The 17,876-nt window shown below is 38.9% G+C and overlaps 1 protein-coding gene and 1 long non-coding RNA gene across 2 annotated transcripts in view; one reads left to right on the top strand and one right to left on the bottom strand.

The window, feature by feature from the left end:
• LOC122446245 overlaps positions 1 to 1,941 on the bottom strand; it is a 39,491-nt gene extending 37,550 nt beyond the window's left edge. Inside the window, exon 1 of the long non-coding RNA XR_006270828.1 lies at positions 1,838 to 1,941. This is a non-coding gene — a long non-coding RNA (uncharacterized LOC122446245). The remainder of the gene's footprint in view (positions 1 to 1,837) is intronic.
• A 9-nt stretch (positions 1,942 to 1,950) lies between these two features.
• The window catches only part of GLUD1 (glutamate dehydrogenase 1), a 36,465-nt gene continuing 20,539 nt past the window's right edge, over positions 1,951 to 17,876 (top strand). The window contains exons 1-4 of the mRNA XM_043476186.1: positions 1,951 to 2,694; positions 14,975 to 15,055; positions 15,580 to 15,635; positions 16,526 to 16,589. Coding sequence (XP_043332121.1) covers positions 2,241 to 2,694; positions 14,975 to 15,055; positions 15,580 to 15,635; positions 16,526 to 16,589 — 655 coding nt within the window. The 5' untranslated portion in view covers positions 1,951 to 2,240. The remainder of the gene's footprint in view (positions 2,695 to 14,974; positions 15,056 to 15,579; positions 15,636 to 16,525; positions 16,590 to 17,876) is intronic.

The raw sequence follows: 17,876 nt of genomic DNA on the forward strand, positions 1-17,876 counted from the left end.
TGTAAAGCTGAAACTTACCAGATTTACATCGCAGTATATAATTTTAAACTAAATACAACACGTAATCAAAATATTTCTTGGAATACTAGAAATGGCATAACTTGGAGTCAGATATACAGTTTGAATATTAGTCTGCTATTTATCATCTAGATGATCAACTATTTACTTGGTCTCTGCAAGCCTCAGTTCACCCTCCTGTTAAAATCAGGAATTATAATAGCTACTTCAGTATGAAAAGAAGCATTCCAACTACTTACTAAATGGGAAGGTGAGGAGAGCAGTGGTGTTTGATTTCACTCTACTTTTAAAAATCTATCCTTACTGTTTGACTTTTTTTTTTACAACTTGTACACAATTTAAAAATATAACAAAGATTCTAAAAATTTAAAAATCTAGGAGGTTTTTTTGGAGACATTTCATAAGACATCGACACACAGCAGACTCTCAATTAAAATCTACTCACTCCTTCCATTGCTTCTCTATTAGTAACTTCTTGAATTCAGGTGAACAAAACTTGGAAGAAGAAAAGTTAAACATTAATTTTTCTGAAGGCTGTCGTTATCAAGAAGGAGATAAAGAAGTGCAATAAAACTAAGCTTTTAAAACACTTTCTTCAAACCATACCTAAGAATTTAATCTGAATTTCCATGTTTACTGATTCTAATCATTTTATTCTGATACTTTTTAAGGTTTTTGGTTGTTGTAATTTTTGCAATATATAATAACACTATCAAGTGAAAAGGAAACTTGATACCTTAATCCTTTGACCAACAAGACAAATTCAGGATTCAGTCCAGAGAACAGTTACCACTGAAAACACAATACAAATATAAATCACTACTATCTATCTAGCAAATAAGATAAAACATAAACTCCACCTTTTTTTTGTTTTGACAGTATACTGCATAGATGAAAGAAATTTAATTGATCTAGGTTGTCACCTTATACTTCACAGAAAACTGTAAGAATTAAAACATTCTCTTCCATATGCTAATTAACAGATGAATAAAGTGAATGTCAGGAGGCAAAGTCGTTCTGCAGGTCAAAAAAGTACCATTTTAAAATCACCAACGTACACTGGAACCACTTAAGTTGGTACTGTGGCCTTTGATAGCTTGTCTTAAAAACTGAGTCATCAGACTTTTACTAGCATCTAACTGTACCCATAGAAGTGTATAACTAGCATTTCTCATCAAGTATATGTAAGTATATAATTAAACCCTCATGTCTTTTAACCTTTACAAATTCTATTCTGGACTATTAGTACATTTATTACTGAGAATATCCTGGAGTATTATTGCAGTTCTATAGTGTTGTTTTTTAACTATTTCGAGAACACCTCTCTGAAATGCGGAAACAGTAAATTTCAGAAAGATACAACAACAATGATTCACGTAACTATCTCAACATCACGCAGTGGTTGAATGGGACAAAATTAAAAACTTAAAGCAGTAAAAGCCAATAGACAAGGGAGTCCCCAGCTCCCAAGCCTTCTCCTTTCCATTTCTTGCAAGACACTTCAAAACTCCAACTCCAAAGACCAAAGTTCGTCTCAGTCCCAGTGGAAAAGACAAGCTCTTAGCCCGACCTCCTAACGGTGCTTCTCCCGGCCATCCGAAGACAGGCGCAGGGGTGGCAGGATGGCCGCCCCGCCCGAGAGCGCGCGGGCGGAAAGGACGGACACCCATGACTCACCCACCCCGGGCCCACCGCCAGACCGCCCATGGTCTTGGGACCAGACTCTTAGCGCCCCCAAGAGGCGGGTAGGCCTCTTCCCACCGAGGCCCCCTCCCCTCTCAAAACCCCTCTCCGGGAGAGGCCCGGGCTGCGCACAGACCTTAGACTCCAGCTCTTCCCCGCAGATCCCAGCCCCGTACGGGCGCCCTCGCCCCGCCCCCCGACCTGCGAGCATGCGCATCCGGCCCGACCGCGACTGCGCGCCCCCGAGCGTCCCCGCCGGCTCACGCCGCCGCCGGGGAGGCCGGGCGAGGCCGCGGCGGAGGCGGAGGCCCGGCTCCCTGGGCGGTGCGCGCCCCCCGCCCTGCCATTCACAGGCGACATTGGCCCGTGGCACCCAAAGTCCGTCCTCCCCGTTAGGCGGCGAGCGCCGGAGGGGAGGGGATAGCCAGGAAGGCAGGAAGCTGTGGCTTAAAAGGGCAGCCCGCGCCGGGCCCTTCCTCCCTCCGTCGGTCTCCGGGCCTGCGAGAGCGTCTCTCCTCCGTGGCCTCCGTCCCGCCGCCATGTACCGGTGCCTGGGTGAAGCGCTGCTGCTGTCCCGCGTCGGGCCCGCAGCCCTGAGTTCCGTGGCTACCGACTCGGCCGTGCTGCTGGGCCGGGCCCGCGGGCAGGCTGCCGCAGCCGTCGCCGCCCCGCAGCCCGGGCTTGTGCCACCGGCTCGGCGGCACTACAGCGAGGCGGCGGCCGACCGCGAGGACGACCCCAACTTCTTCAAGATGGTGGAGGGCTTCTTTGACCGCGGTGCCAGCATCGTGGAGGACAAGCTGGTGGAGGACCTCAAGACCCGGGAGACCGAGGAGCAGAAGCGGAACCGGGTGCGTGGCATCCTGCGGATCATCAAGCCCTGCAACCATGTACTGAGCCTGTCCTTCCCCATCCGGCGCGACGACGGCTCCTGGGAAGTCATCGAGGGCTACCGGGCCCAGCACAGCCAGCACCGCACGCCCTGCAAGGGAGGTGAGCCCCTTGTGCCCTGCCCTGCCCCGCCCCGCCTGGCCTCCAGCCTCGGGGGCTCACTGCTCAGCCCAGCCCGGGCTGGTACCGTCGCCCTCCCACGCTGTCCCCGTTCCCCCAAGTCCCGGCCTCAGCTGTGTCAGGCTCCGATGGATAGTGAATTTTCTGCTCCATCACCACCCCGTAGTTGGTCCTCCCCCCGCTTGTTGATGCTGTATGCAGAAGACACTACACTGCTCTTTTGATCCTAGCCACTGTGACAAACAGGGTGGGTCCTGACGAAGAGCACTTGTAGAAAAGAAAATGACAGACCCATCTGTCTGCCTCTGCAAGATTTTGTGATCTTCTGTGACTCAAGCGAATGCAAAGCATGAAATAATTGTTCTCGGATTTTTTCACTCTTTCACAGTAGTGACAGATCAGGAACATGCAAAATGAATCGAAATCTACAGTTTTACTAAATGAATTTATTAATTATAGTCGATCTTTTAAATTATCTTCCTACTGTGGCAGCTTTGCACACACACACAAAATGGTAATACATGAACAGTGTAACATCAGACAAACACCGGGCGTTCCGACGGTAGATCTAAAGGGTGTAGACTGCAAGACAGCCTGCCAGCCAATGGAATGAAGTAGCTGTGGGGGTGTGTACTGGTCCAGGCTAGCACCACATTTGAGATTGAGGGGGGAAAGTACTTGAAGAAAGGGGTTGAATCGGCTAGAATTTGATAGTCACCAGGTTTGCAGTAGTTTTTGAATGTCTGTAGATTTGGCTTCTGCAGTCTGATTGCTTTTTTTTGAGGGGGAAAAAAAAGGCTCCCCTCTCTTTTTTACTCCTTAAAATCGCACGGTGCGTTTTTAATCGTGCTTAACAGTGTTAAAAACACATTTTTCTACTAAAAAATTGTGTAGAATAAAGAACCCGGGGAGGTAGAATCCAGCTGGAGGTTGCCGAATAAGCACAGAGGATGTTGGGCTGGACCCTTTGTCTCAGTAAATCAGGTCCAGTGTTCTGTTATACTGGCTGACTACTAAGGATGATTTTTGGAAATCTCTCTAGGAGGAAAGTTTGCGCTCTGCTGGCATTCTTAGCCCAGGAACAAAGGTTGCTTCAGACTGCTTAATGATTTACTTTTACTTCTTGTTAAATTTGCATTGGCCCCACCCACTTCTAGGACTTAACCTTTAGAGCTTAATTATCCTCTAGCTCTCAATTTCCTCTTTTAAAACCAACTTTTGAACTTCTTTGATCTCTGATTTCCCATTCCAGCCCCAATACTATATAAAACACACTCTGTCCACCTACATCATCTTCCTTCTTGCTGTCCACTCCCTTATTCTCAAAACCAACAATTCACATTCTGGCTCCTTAGAAAAGCAAAAATGTTAGAAGAGGCAAAGTTAGCAAATGTTAAATTGTAGTTGTTTCTGAAGAATGGACATCATGTTTATGTGTCTTGTTGACATTATTTTCCAGTTGCTTAAGAGATACACAGCTAAACCAGGATATTTGTTTTCCTGCGGGACCTGAGTTCATTTCTTTGAAGTTCTTTATATTCTGTTCTTTCTATACTAGGTCCTCTCCTATGATGAGTCACAGCTCCACAAACTCACTGAAGCAACCAAAGTTTGCCCTAGTTTGTTAGTCTTCTTCATCTTGCCATAGTTTTTAATAGCAAAATATTAATAAACTGCATTAGCTATAGAAAGCACTGTTATTGTAGCACTTGTTCCTACTAGGTTCTAGTAACTAGAATGTTAAGATGCAATTCTCTCTTCTTTTTATCCTGTTTACAAGAAGGTTTGCTACCGAAAGCACTGCTAAATCCCAGCATATAAACAAACTGAATTGCACCTAATAAGTAGTAGCAAGCATTGCAAGATAATATGAAAGAAAATCAGCGTGTATAAACTAATGAATATATTATCTTAAGGAATACAGAGGGAGCGGGATTGGGAAGGATTATGTAGCTATGAAGGCTCTTCAACATATTTTAGATTGCATAAGATAATGAACAGGATACTCAATAGATGATCTGCAAAACAGAGGTACTGTAGGCATCCATACTTTGCTTTCATGACACTCTGGAATCTTCCTACCCATTTATCATCCCCATCTTATTGCAGAGAATGTATATTCCAAGAAGGACTTATTTTCAGTGGGTTTTACTTTTTCCCTTCTAATTAAATACTACAAGGACGTTATTAACTATTTTTAGAAATACAACATGTATTAGGTGATTGAGACTTTTTAAATGCTTTGGGTTAGCCATGTGAACCTACCCTCCTAAGCACACTTCTCTCCCCATCTTCACTCAACCAGCTTGTTTGAGTTGGGGAGGACCCTTGTCTGCTCTTCATCATCATCCTTTCCAACCCTCGGCTTTCTAATCTTTCTTCAAGAGCAAACTTACACCTGAGTTTTCCAACATAAAATTCTCAAGGTTGAAACAAAACAACAATCTAATATAATCTCTGTAAGGGAAACAGGTGGTTTTAAGAACTGAGGATGGCTAATGTGTACTTTATACCAAGTAAATATTTAATAATACATACTGTTTTTATGCTTCTCTTTTCCCACATACTATATTTAAGGGAAGCCAGTAGGTTTGCATCTGTTAAGGATTTGCAAAAGAGTGTGCTTCGTGCTCTGAAGGAAAGTTTCAAGAGAGGCCTTAGATATTTTCAGCAAAGACTAATCTTATGGAATTTGCTTTGAGAAGACTTTTTTCAGATGTGCTTGAAAACATCAGTGATTATTCCTGTTAACTTTCTCAGAATAAACTCTCTGTGTTTTATTGGCTATGGTTCTACCTGAGATTAATGTACCTTTTTAGAAGGAAATTTATTATTTAACTCATTGGAGAGAAGTAGAGAGATTGATGATAGCAGTTCACTGATGCAAGAGTCAATTTACTTTCTCTTCTCTCCAGTCCTCCCATCCCCCACTCCCTTTTAGTCCTCAGACTAAAAATGTTGAGTCCAAATTCCCGTGGCTGATTTTTCCTCTCGGAACTTTCTAAAATTATCATTTAAATAAAGCTGATGTAATTCTGATACATTGTCTTATTTAGCTGCAAATGTCAGCACCCAGAAAAAGTGTATATAACCCATTGACTTATTCTTTAAGAACCAAAATGCAAAAAAGAAACAGTAGGAGGTAGATGGTCTTTGCTCTTGTCTTTGGGCAGCTGGATGTAGGGGTGGGGCAGGGAAGCCCGATAAGGGTTGGAGTTAATACAGTATTGAAGCCCCGCCTCAGCCTTTGGGATCTAATTTTGTGGTAAATAGTAGTGCTTTGGGGAAAACTGTAGAAAGTACCAATACTGTTTCAAAATGAGACGTCCTCTGCTTTCACTGAAAATAAATGTTTCAGATTTATTTCTCTTATGCTGAATTGACAACTGTCAAAACATAGGTAAGTTTGAATAAATTCACACTATGTAGTATTTTTAGAGTATGTATCTATAAATTTAACTGAATCTGAAAGTTCATTTAGAGTACAGGTAGTTTATATGTCTTCTACCCTCTAGCCCTTAGCCCTGTGGTAGTAGCCCTGTTGTTCTTTTTAATATTGTTTAGTTAAATATGAATTGGTGTTGCTGTTATAAAAGTCTTTTTATTTCATGGAGCCAGATGCTTTCCCCGAAAATACTAGGGAATGAAAAGCCATGATAATGGAGGAGAGCTATACAAGAGACCTGATTGTCCTTCAGTCTTCCTGTCACTTTGTGTGAATTCCTCCAGCTAGTTTGCTTTGGCAGTAAAAACTCTATATGCAGAAAGACAAACACTTAACTGCTTACTCATTATGCAAAGGACACGTTGCAGGAATTGGGGCGTCAAAAATTTGAGGACAAACATCAATAGTGTGTATCAAACTCCAGTAAAACTGACATTTAAATTACTAAGTGTAGAGAATTACTTAGACTTTATAACTTATATAGTGGGAAGAAATTGGCTTTAGCGCTGTTGGTGATAATTTAGATTGCTTGATAAAATTGTTTCATATCCAGTTATGTTAAAGGTAACTGAGGGCTTTGCCAGGAACCAATAAAGACTAAAATATCAACTTCTGGATGTTGAAAATTCCTAGCCTATGTAGTCTCTGACATGAGACTTTTTTCTTTTTATTTTTTTTTCTGATTATTTTGCATAATAATTAGGTTGTTATAAATAATGAAGGGAAAAACCTTTAATAGCACTTTAATGAAGCACGTTGGTTCATAAATGGGCCTATAACTGCTCCACCCAACAAATACCTGTTGAAATACAAATGTTCTAATAATTTGTGAACACTTGTAAATAATTGTGAGTAATTTTTGTGAATATTTGTGAAAGTTATAAAATGAAGCACCTGTATTCCCAATCCTTTGCTACAAGATAACCGTGAACAGTCTTAAGACTACAACCATTATCTAAAACTGACCTAGCTATCCAAATGAATCAATGTTTTCCCCTTTCCAGAGGCAGAAATTAATGCAGATTGAAGTACACACTATCAAGACTGAAGTGTTAATGTAAGAAATACTACTAATAAAGGCAGGAAAGGTTTTCTGAAGGGCAAGAAGACAGTCTGGGAGAGGGCTGTTCAGAATATTTCTGATTACCTTTCAAAAGGCAGCTGTACCTGGGAGAGTCTGCCTTCACAAAGGTCAACTGGCAAAACAAGGGATAACAGTGATAGATAACATTTGTTGAGTCTTTCACCATTCATTTTGCTAAGAGCTTTTCATACATCACTGCTTTGATTCCTCAGAAAAGCCTCATGAATGCACTGTTGACCCAGATTTTCTGATGCAGATACTAAGGTTAAAGAACGAGGACTCCTTTGGGGGGGCGGTCACACAGCAGTAAGTAGGAGGGTTCAGTTCAGGTTCTAGCCGTATGATTCTGGCACCCACCTTCTTAGTCTTTACTGTCTGGATTTATTCATGTAAAAAGTTAAAAAGTGAATCATATAAGAGTTAATCAAACTTTATTACTAGTCAGTGCAATAATTTTTAAGTGGCTTTCTTCTGGGCGTCTCTTCCTATAAACTAAGCAAACCTGATCATGAATCGCTATTATTTCTCTTGACTGTTCCTGGCAAAAGTCTCTCAGACCTTCTACTTTTTCTGAATTGCTTCTTGGCTAGTTGAAAATGTGAAAGATGACACAAATGAAAATTATAAAGGTTGACTTTCCTTTCCTAAAAAACATTAGCCGCTCAGTCGTGTCCGACTCTGCAACCCCATGGACAGTAGTCCACCAGGCTCCTCTGTCCATGGAATTCTCCAGGCAAGAATTCTGGAGTGGTTAGCCATTCCCTTCTCCAGGGGATCTTCCCAAACCAAGGATGGAACCCATGCAGGCGGATTCTAGTGACAGTTGAAAGCACTCTGAATAATATGTTGCTGCAAGGAAGATGCCAGAGATAGACTGTCTTTGTCTAGAGGTAGGGAAAGGTGAATAGGACTTAGATTGGGAAAAGGTCATTTCAGATAAAGAGGTGTCAAAGAGGCGGTGACGATAACTCTAGCAGGAGGCAGGACTGTGTGTGTTGGGATCATGAGGACAGAGTGTAAATAGTGAAAAGTAAGGTTTTATAAAGCATAAATACTCATTTGATTACTAATACAGAGCTTCTAAAACCCGTGTAATTTCCTGAGTGATAGGGGTTCTGAGCATGCCCATTGTTTTAATATTTGGCCTTCGACTCTAGTTGCTAACACAGAGCCCCTGAAATCCTTGTAATTTCCAGAGTTATGGGGGGTGGCAGGAGCACCCTATACAGAGTTCCTAAAGCCCTTGGAATTTCCTGGGTGAATAAGAGCACCTTTTGTTCTGGTGAACCAATTCTTGGCTCCTTGATAGCTTCAGGATTCCCCTACAGGTAGGGTGTATGGAATGGAGAGGCAAAGATAACTCGCTTTTCTCCTCTGTGACACTGGTAGAAAAATGGTATTAGGGAAAGAAGTGTTACTAGGAAAGAGGATTGGATTTTGGAAAATAAAGGAAATCTGGTGTAAAATTATCCTTAGGAAAAAATACAGGCATATATTTTTCTCAACTTTATCCTTGCAAAGTAGAGTCTCTGTGGTACCTGTCCCTACCTTGTCTCCAGTATCCCTATAATTCTTCTCTTCCTCTCTTAAGATCCCTCTCAGATATCTCCTAGACTTGTAAATAATAGATATGAAACTAGATATCTGAAAATTTGAGCCTTTACCTCTTTGAACCTTTTTATAACAAATTGTTGTCTTTTACTAAATGTTACCTACTTTATATTCACAAGTCTTACTAGCATCATTCCCAAGACCTATTTGGTATGAATAGGTGTGACTAAGTTTAGTATTATTATCAGAGCAAGGAATCATTAAAACAAAAATTAACAGAATCTTCCCTCCCCCCTTAATGCATATTCTTTCCTCCATCCACTGGGCAGTAAGTTAAATACTTAAGCACAAAACAGAGCTATTTGTTCTATAGGTATGTATGCACATAAATGCAGGGAAATGACTTGGAAGGATACATATACATTTAAGTTGCTAAGAATATTCATCCCTAAAGAATGAGGTCATAAGTGGTAATTAGGAGACATCTCCTTTCCTTTATTTGAATTTTGATGAAAACAGACATATATGTTACGTAATTTTGAAATTTTAATGGAAAGAAATATATTTTCCATTCTATTTTTTCAGCATCTGCTAAACATTCACTTCCAGAAGGCTTAGATTTATCTCTCCAAAGTGCTTAAAATAAAAATTTTGATAATAGATTAAAACCATGAAGGTTCCCTGCCTTCTTACATGGATACTTTCAAAAGCAGTCCTTAGCTCCTGAACTAAACACTCCTTCCTGAGGCTGAAGGAATTTTTGTGAGACTTCGAGTATTTTATATGGCCATTACTTGCTGGGGTAGGTACTGGTTTCTCACTGCTTCTTTGCCTTCTCTCCTCATTTTAAATTATGTTTTTCATTGCGAATTAGGTGATTGTATTATTGAGAAAATAGGTTCTAATGAGTAAATGACAAGTGTAGTAGTACATGAACTTTAATAAGAGTTTAATAAAAGTCCTCTCTGCCTTTATGGGTTTCTATGCTTGTGGTAGAACTCTTGGTTATTGAGTGTAGTTTCTGAAAAGACACAATACCAGTGGGAATTGAATTTCTAGTCCATAAATCAAACCCTATTAAAAGATCCAGGTTCAAGTAACTTTTAAAACCATTTGAATTTACATGAATGTATTTAGTTAATGATTCATCATAAAAAACAAAGCTTACTTAGTCACTAAGAACTTTTTTGTATGTTTTGATTTTGAGTCAGCTAGGAAAAGGAAGACAAATTCAAGCTACTCAGTTGTGGTTTTCACTACATCTTTTTCAGTGTAATCAGCTGGTGTGTTTTCTTTATCACCATAGCAACTTAGTCAGTTTTTTGCTTTCTATTTTTTTCCCTTCTAGAAAAACTTACTGTATGCCAATCTTAGGCTCTTGAAGGTAGTAAGGAAAATCTTTGAGAATGAAGTCAAAAGGCTGAGAAATGTTTGTGCTGTGTTATGATTTGCAGATGTCTGCATTTCACTGATGTACTTTTCAAACATCTGGATATGAGTTAGCTCAAAATAAGTATATATTAGGTTAACTTCTCTGGAGAATCAAAGGTAGGATTGCAAAGTTCTATTACCACCCCTTCCTCCAATGTTACCAAGTTTGATAAATAGTAAACATTGTCATGGGTGGTGTTTCTTTACTTTACTCTGGTGAACTGAAAGCACAGATTGCTATCAGCCATGGTCCTTGACTTTAGACCCCATTTCTTTCTCTTTTTTGATTTTCGTTTTACATTGGAGTACAGTTGATTTGCAGTGTTGTTAGTCTCAGGTGTAAAGCATAGTGATTGAGTTATACATACATTTATTTCTATTTTTCAGATTCTTTCCCATAGAAGTTATTAGAGTACTGAGTAGAATTCCTATACAGTAGACCTACCTATACAGTAGGTCCTTGTTGATCTATTTTATGTAGTGTGTATATGTTAATCCCAACCTTCTAATTTATTCCTTTCCCCACACCCCATCTCTTATGACATTAGACCTGTGGGCCATTAGACCTCTGTCATCACCCAATTCCCGTTCAGGTGTACCCAGCTGTGGACTTACGCTTTCCATTGGAAGCATCTACCTCCATTATTACATCTGCTGTTCAAAGACCCAAGTGATCTCTTCCCACACACTAGCAATGCTAGTGTCAACATAGGCTCTGAAACTTTAGGATACCCAAAAACTCCAACATACTTTTCTCCATTTCTCTAATAAGATTCGTTCCCTTTAGTGTCTGTTCCTGTTCTCCATCCAGTCTCTGTTGGTCTTGCTTACCTTTAGCCTTCTCTGCCACAGAAAAGAGGGAAAGAAAGGCTTGGTTTTATAAAAAATGAGAATATTCATGCTGAAAATAAGGTCCTTCTTGCTTTAAGTTTTTCTGATTTTCTCTTATGCATGTGGGTATTTGGCTTTATGAGTGACTTTGTCTTAATATTTACTATTCTTGAAATGAAGTAGGTATTCAAAAATGCTAGGTTTCCCCCTTATTTCAGAACTTTGAAGTTTATCACATCATTTTGTTACATCACCAATTGTGCTAGTATCTCCCACTCCACTGAATTTACAAATTTAGTGGATATGTTATCTTCTTTGCAGTCATATTCTTAGCATCAGTTAGAATGTGGTGAAGAATTTTTCAGGTGGCAGTATATTTTTAGTACTTTTCTTTGATTTCCAATCCCAAAGGAGGAAAAGTAACTAGCTTTCCCTTGGGTGTAGGTAATTTCCTGTATTACTGGAGTTTTTTAACCTGTTACCTCGAGTGTTTAAGTGCAGAGTACTTGTTGAGGTTGTTTTTTCCCCCTCAGATTAATAGTGTGAGTCACTCTGTACTAGTATATCTTCTGATTTCCAGAATTTAAAACATTCATGTATTACTAATTAGAAAGTTAAAATAAAAGCATATGTCTTCTTTAGCCCAGGCACCCCTTGCACTGGTTTCTAGGTTCCTCTCTGTATCTACCCTTATCTGTTCCAAGGCTTATTCCCCTGACTCCACTACTTTCCTTGTAGTCGTCCTTTGCCTCAATTCACTGGAAGTCGTCATTGGTTCCTAGCCTGCAGAAAATGCCTGTGGAATGAGAGGTAATTTATGTAACTACTGTTCTTCAGTGTCTTTCAGTTGAATTCTGTAAATGGGTGTGGCTAGGAAAGAAAATTTCACTTTACAAACAGGAATTCCTGGGTGCCATCCAGTGGAAACATGTTTTTTGTTACATGCAGTTTCTGACTCATCATTCCAGGACTTTTGCAATAAAATAGACATTTTGTTTACACCATGTTGTAGAAAGAAGGGTCTGGTTTCCAGTGAGCACTTCAGTCAAGAACTTAAATTTCTGTCTGATTTATGAATGTTAATATTTCAAGCTGTTTTTCGTTGAATACATTAGTTATAAGCACTGGGTAAGGGAGAGTAACTTTTCCCCCTCTTAAGAAAGGAAGGGGGACTTCCCTGGTGGTCCAGTGATTAAGACTTCCCCTTCTAATGCAGGGGGTGCTGGTTTGATCCCTGATTGGGGAGCTAAGTTCTCACATGCCTCCTGGTGAAAAAACTAAAACACAACAGAAACAATATTGTAACAAATTCAATAGGAAAAACTTAAAAAACTGGTCCACATTAAAAAAAATCTTTTAGAAAAAAGTTAATATAATTTAGTGACTACTTGCACAGACTCTAAAAGCACACTGATAAGAGGGCTTTCTATATAAGAAGAAAAATGCTGGTTCTTAGTAGTGCACTACTTTACCACCCCTATGAATTTATCTTGAGAAGTAATAAAATCAAAGTTCATTGAACTGCTTAAAATGCTATCCATTTAGACTTTTGAAATGTACATTTCTTTGCTATTTTCCACTACTTTGTAATACTTATTATAGAAGTGAAAATAGTTGAGAGTGAAGTATTGACCACATGCAGACACTGTGCCAGCTGCCTCAAACACATTACCCCAAGCAATTCTGGCGTGAAGCCTAAGGGCATTGCTTATACCTCACTGCTCAACCAGGTGAGCGGGTGCAGACATCCATTGCAGCTGCTGTCTGGGTGGGGATTCACTTGTTAGAAAATGATGGGCGCTACACCCAACCCAGATTCTGGCCTAGCTTAGTTTCCACTAAATGATATGCCTGCTGCTTAGTCACTTCAGTCATGTCCAGCTCTGTGCAACCTATGGACTGCAGCCTGCCAGGCTCCTCTGTCCATGCGATTCTCTAGGCAAGAGTCCTAGAGTGGGTTGTCATACCCTCCTCCATCTTCCCCACCCAGGGATCGAACCCAGGTCTCCTGAATTGCAGACTACTGCTGAGCCACCAGGGAAGCCCCATTAACATGCCTAAGTAAATCCTTTTCATTAATTTGTATAAACACATTTTAGTATTTAAGCAATTTTTTAGCTTAACCAAGGAGATAAAAGACCTAAGATGTTGAAGATTGAAGGAAATTGAAGATAAAAAGAAGTGGAAAATATCCTGTGTTCATAGATGGGAAGAATTCATAATATTAAAATGTCCATAATACCCAAAGTAATCAATAGGTTTAATGCAACCCCTATCAAAATCTCATAACAGTTTTTCAAAGAACTAGAAGAAATAATCCTAAAATTTTTATGGAACCACAGAATATCTTGTATAGCCAAAACAATCTGGAGAAAAAAAGAACAAAGCTGGAGGTATCATGCTCCCTGACTTCAGACTATACTACAAAGTTACAGAAATCAAAACAGTGTATTTCTGGCACAAAAAAGACACATAGATCAATGGAACAGAATAGAGAGCCCATAAATAAGCCCACACACTTTGAGTCAATTAATCTACAACAAAGGAGGCAAGAATATACAATTGGGAAAAGATACAAAAATAAACTCAAAACTTAAAGGCCTAAAGGTAAGATCGGAAACCATAGAACTTTTAGAGAAAAACAAAGGCAGAACACTCTGACATAAATCATAGCAATATTTGTTTTTGGATCTGTCTCCTAAGGCAAAGGAAACCAGCAACAAAGTGAAAAGACATTATCTACTGACTGGGAGAAAACATTTGGGTTAAATATCTAAAGTATATAAACAGCTCCTACAACTCCATACTAAAAAGACAACCTAATTTAAAAATAGAAGACCACAAATAGCAAATGTTGGTGAGGAAGTAGAGAAAAGGAACACAGTAGAATTGGTGGGAGTGTTAATTGGTGCAGCCAATTTCTGGAAGGCTGGAGGTTCCTCAAGAAAAATATAGACAGAACTACCATATGATTTAGCAGTTCCACTTCTGGGAATGTATATGAAAATACTAATTTCAAAAAGATACATGCACCTCAGTGTTTAGAGCAGCATTATTTGTAATAGCCAAAATATGGAAGCACTCAAAGTGTCCAACAGATGACCAGATAAAGATGTGGTGTGCATATATTTTATATATAATATACATTTAAATATCTATATGTTGTTATTCAGTTGCTAAGTCGTGTCTGACTCTTTGTGACCCCATGGACTGCAGCACACCAGGCTCCTCTGTCCTCCACTGTCTCCCAGAATTAGCTCAAATTTATGTCCATTGAGTTGGTGATGCCATCAAACCATCTCATCCTCTTTTGCCCCCTTCTCCTCCTGCCCTCAGTCTTTCCCGGCATCAGGATCTTTTCCAGTGGGTCAGCTTTCCACATCAGGTGGCCAAAATATTGGAGCTTCAGCATCAGTCCTTCCAATGAATTTTCAGGGTTGATTTCCTTTAAGATTGACTGGTTCGATCTCCTTGCTATCCAAGGGGCTCGAGTCATCTCCACCACAATTCGAAAGCATCAGTTCTTTGATGCCCAGCCTTTTCTATGGTCCAACTCTCATATCCATACATGCCTACTGGAAAAACCATAGCTTTGACTATACAGACCTTTGGGCAGATCTTTTTCTCTAAAATATCAGAATATTTGAATCAAATTCAGTGCTCATTCTGTTGGGGCATACAGGATCTTAGTTCTCTGACCAGGGATCGAACCTGTACCATTTGCATTGGAAGGCAAAGTCTTAACCACTGGGACACCAGGGAACTCTATCTGTTACTGACTCTTTAATTATAAGCTACTTTAATTGTTCTTTAAAAAGTGTGGACATTTTTTAGTTCTTGTATTTTTTTTTCAACATGCTGGATGTTCTAAATACATCCCCTTCTTTCTCACCCCATCTTTTTTTTTTTTAAACAACCAGGTATCCGTTACAGCACTGATGTGAGTGTAGATGAAGTAAAAGCTCTGGCTTCTCTGATGACATATAAGTGTGCAGTGGTTGGTAAGTGATCTCCTTTGTTGCTACCTAATAAGAACTCTGGGGAAATATGTTTGCATACAAGGTTACTTTTAAGATGTTAGAGAAATATACCTTAGGAGAAGTGTTTGAGGGAGGTTTTGCCTTTTTTAGGTTGCAAAAGACTTACATCATTTTTCTATATGTCTTGGTTTACCTTTTTCGAAATGGGAAACTTTTTATAGGAATTAACTGAATTTTCCTGAAGTGTAGATATTTGTTTAAACCCCTTTCCATACTCTGTAAATAATGCCAAACCATAGTACAAGAAAAATACTTTGTTACATTTTAGACATAGTGAGGCACTCTGATTAGATATGCACTGTAATTTGCATACTCTTAGAATTTATATTATATCATTTTAGGAGAGATCATTGTGGGCTTATTTACTGAACTTTCTGAAACTAAAGCTAAAAGCATCACACTTTAATAGTATTACATAGTGTTTTCTGCCTTTTTAATTCTTTTATCCTTTATATGTAATAACAGCTTTCAAACTTCTCTTTCAGATGTGCCATTTGGGGGTGCCAAAGCTGGTGTTAAGATCAATCCCAAGAACTATACTGTAAGTATCAAAATGACATTAGTGCACATGGTACATTTATAAAGGACTTGAAATTACTGTGCTTCTGTGTATCCCTTATACCGGGGAGATTAATGGTTCCTGTTGCTTTTAAAAGCAATGAAAAAACAAGTAGACAATTAACTCATTGAATGTTTCGCCACATAAAAGTTCACCTGTTTACATCAATGTCCTTTTTTATTTTCCTACTTGGTTAAAAGGTAATTAGTATACATTCATATTCTTAGGCATTTGTGTACATGTTTATTATATATATCTATAATGTAAATATACTATATATAAATATATCATATACTAATATAACTACGACCTGAGGTTTTTATGTTGGGATCTCAAGGTTCTAGTGATATATAGTTTGGTAAAAATTTTATTTATCCTATCAATTCCAAGTTAATGTTACTAATTAACCTCTGTATTAAGTTTAATAAATTATATGAATTAATATCTGCATACAAACAATGTATATGTTTTTAAAATTGTGATTAAATGAAAGTAAACCATGAGGATTGCCCATAGGACCCTATATTAATACAAGAAGAACAAGCTTGAGCACTAGTGCTACTCTCTGTTGCTCGCTATTCAGTCACTAAGTCTTGTCCAACTCTGCGACCCCTCGGACTGCAGCACGCTAGACTTCCCTGTCCTTTTTAGGTAACCTAATTTTTGGTCTCAGAAATTTAAAATTTAATTTCCATTTAAAATGGAAATGCCTACTTTAGGAGTTGTTTTTCTGAAGATTACACAAGAAGATAATATGAAAATGTTCTATAAGTAGAAAATAGGATGCAACTCTTAGTTATCTTCTCGAGTGGTTTTTCTGTCGGAAATCATTTTTTCATTGTTGTCTATGTTTTCACCTTTTTCCTTTACAGGATAATGAATTGGAAAAGATCACAAGGAGGTTCACCATGGAGCTGGCAAAGAAGGGCTTTATTGGTATGTATTGCCATGTAGGTTTCCACAGTGTGGGAACATCTAAAAAGTAGTTGTCATAATTTTAAACTCCTGCTTTTGTCTGTACATGGATACAGACATGGATAGACTTGTCCTTTTACTTTGAGAAATTGGGTTCTGTGTTAGACATGGTGAGACACCTCTCTAATAGAAAAGTTCACGTTCTCAGGATACAGTGTGGACAGCAGCAGAGGTCACTTGCACCTCTTCTCCTTGTGCAGACATAACATTATAAGGTTTTTGATCTCTGTAACAGCATTGAACCACAAGCACAGTCACAATTGTGACATCCAAAAAGATTTTAGGAACTAAATAATACCTTCATTATAAATAATTTTTAATATGCAAAAAGGAGTTTTGCAGTAGTAATTCTGTTCTGAAAGCAGTGAGAAAACATGCTATTTGGAATTGTAGGCTGAAGCAGGCCTTTCCCTTCAGAGAAATGGGCACAGGCTGGGAGGTGTGTGGAGGCTCATTCTGATGACTCACTCTGCCATCACTGGCTGATTCCTGGGGCTCCTAATGTTTGTTACTAGGAGTTTTTGCCAGTCAGACTAAATTTCTGAGGGTACTGATACTCATTTTCTTTATGTTTTTGTATCATAGTATTATGTGTATCATACATTATTTTGTGTGAGATGTGAATAATTATTTGATGTATAATTATTATTTAATCCTTTTAGGTCTCAAGCAAATTAAACCTGTTTATTGTCCCAAAAGATTCTAATTTGTGGTAAAAAAAAAAAAAGAAAAAAAAAAGAATAAAATCATTTGATAGAATTTTGCTACCATAGTTTAACATAGTAAACTCAGAAAACTAAACAAGGAAGTAAAGCTCCTTTTTCTGTTTTCCTGCCCCTCTGTTTTTCTTTCTCAGTATTCTTCTCACTGTTGACAAGTTCCTATTAACTTAATATATTTCTATTTTGACATTTTCCCCTTCTAGTAACACTAGAACTTTACTAGATTTGTCCTGTCTTTCATAATTTAAAAGGCATTTGGATTCTTGGCATGCATCCTCCCTGGCACTGCTGTGGGCTTTACTTGCAGTCATTGTATAGGGGAAGCACTAATGAGATGACAAAATAACTACTAATTCTGGTAGCCTTCATAATTTTTTACATCATAGCTTAGCTTAAATCAAATATATTTAATAGTTTTAAGACTTTATTCAGTTGTATTTATTGCCCATATATAGAGTATATACAGCTTCATTTTCTCTATATTGATAAGAACCCTGTAATTTCAAAGGTTAAAAAGTGATTCATT

Source organism: Cervus canadensis, chromosome 8 (genome assembly GCF_019320065.1).
Source record: "Cervus canadensis isolate Bull #8, Minnesota chromosome 8, ASM1932006v1, whole genome shotgun sequence".
Classification (NCBI taxonomy): domain Eukaryota; kingdom Metazoa; phylum Chordata; class Mammalia; order Artiodactyla; family Cervidae; genus Cervus; species Cervus canadensis.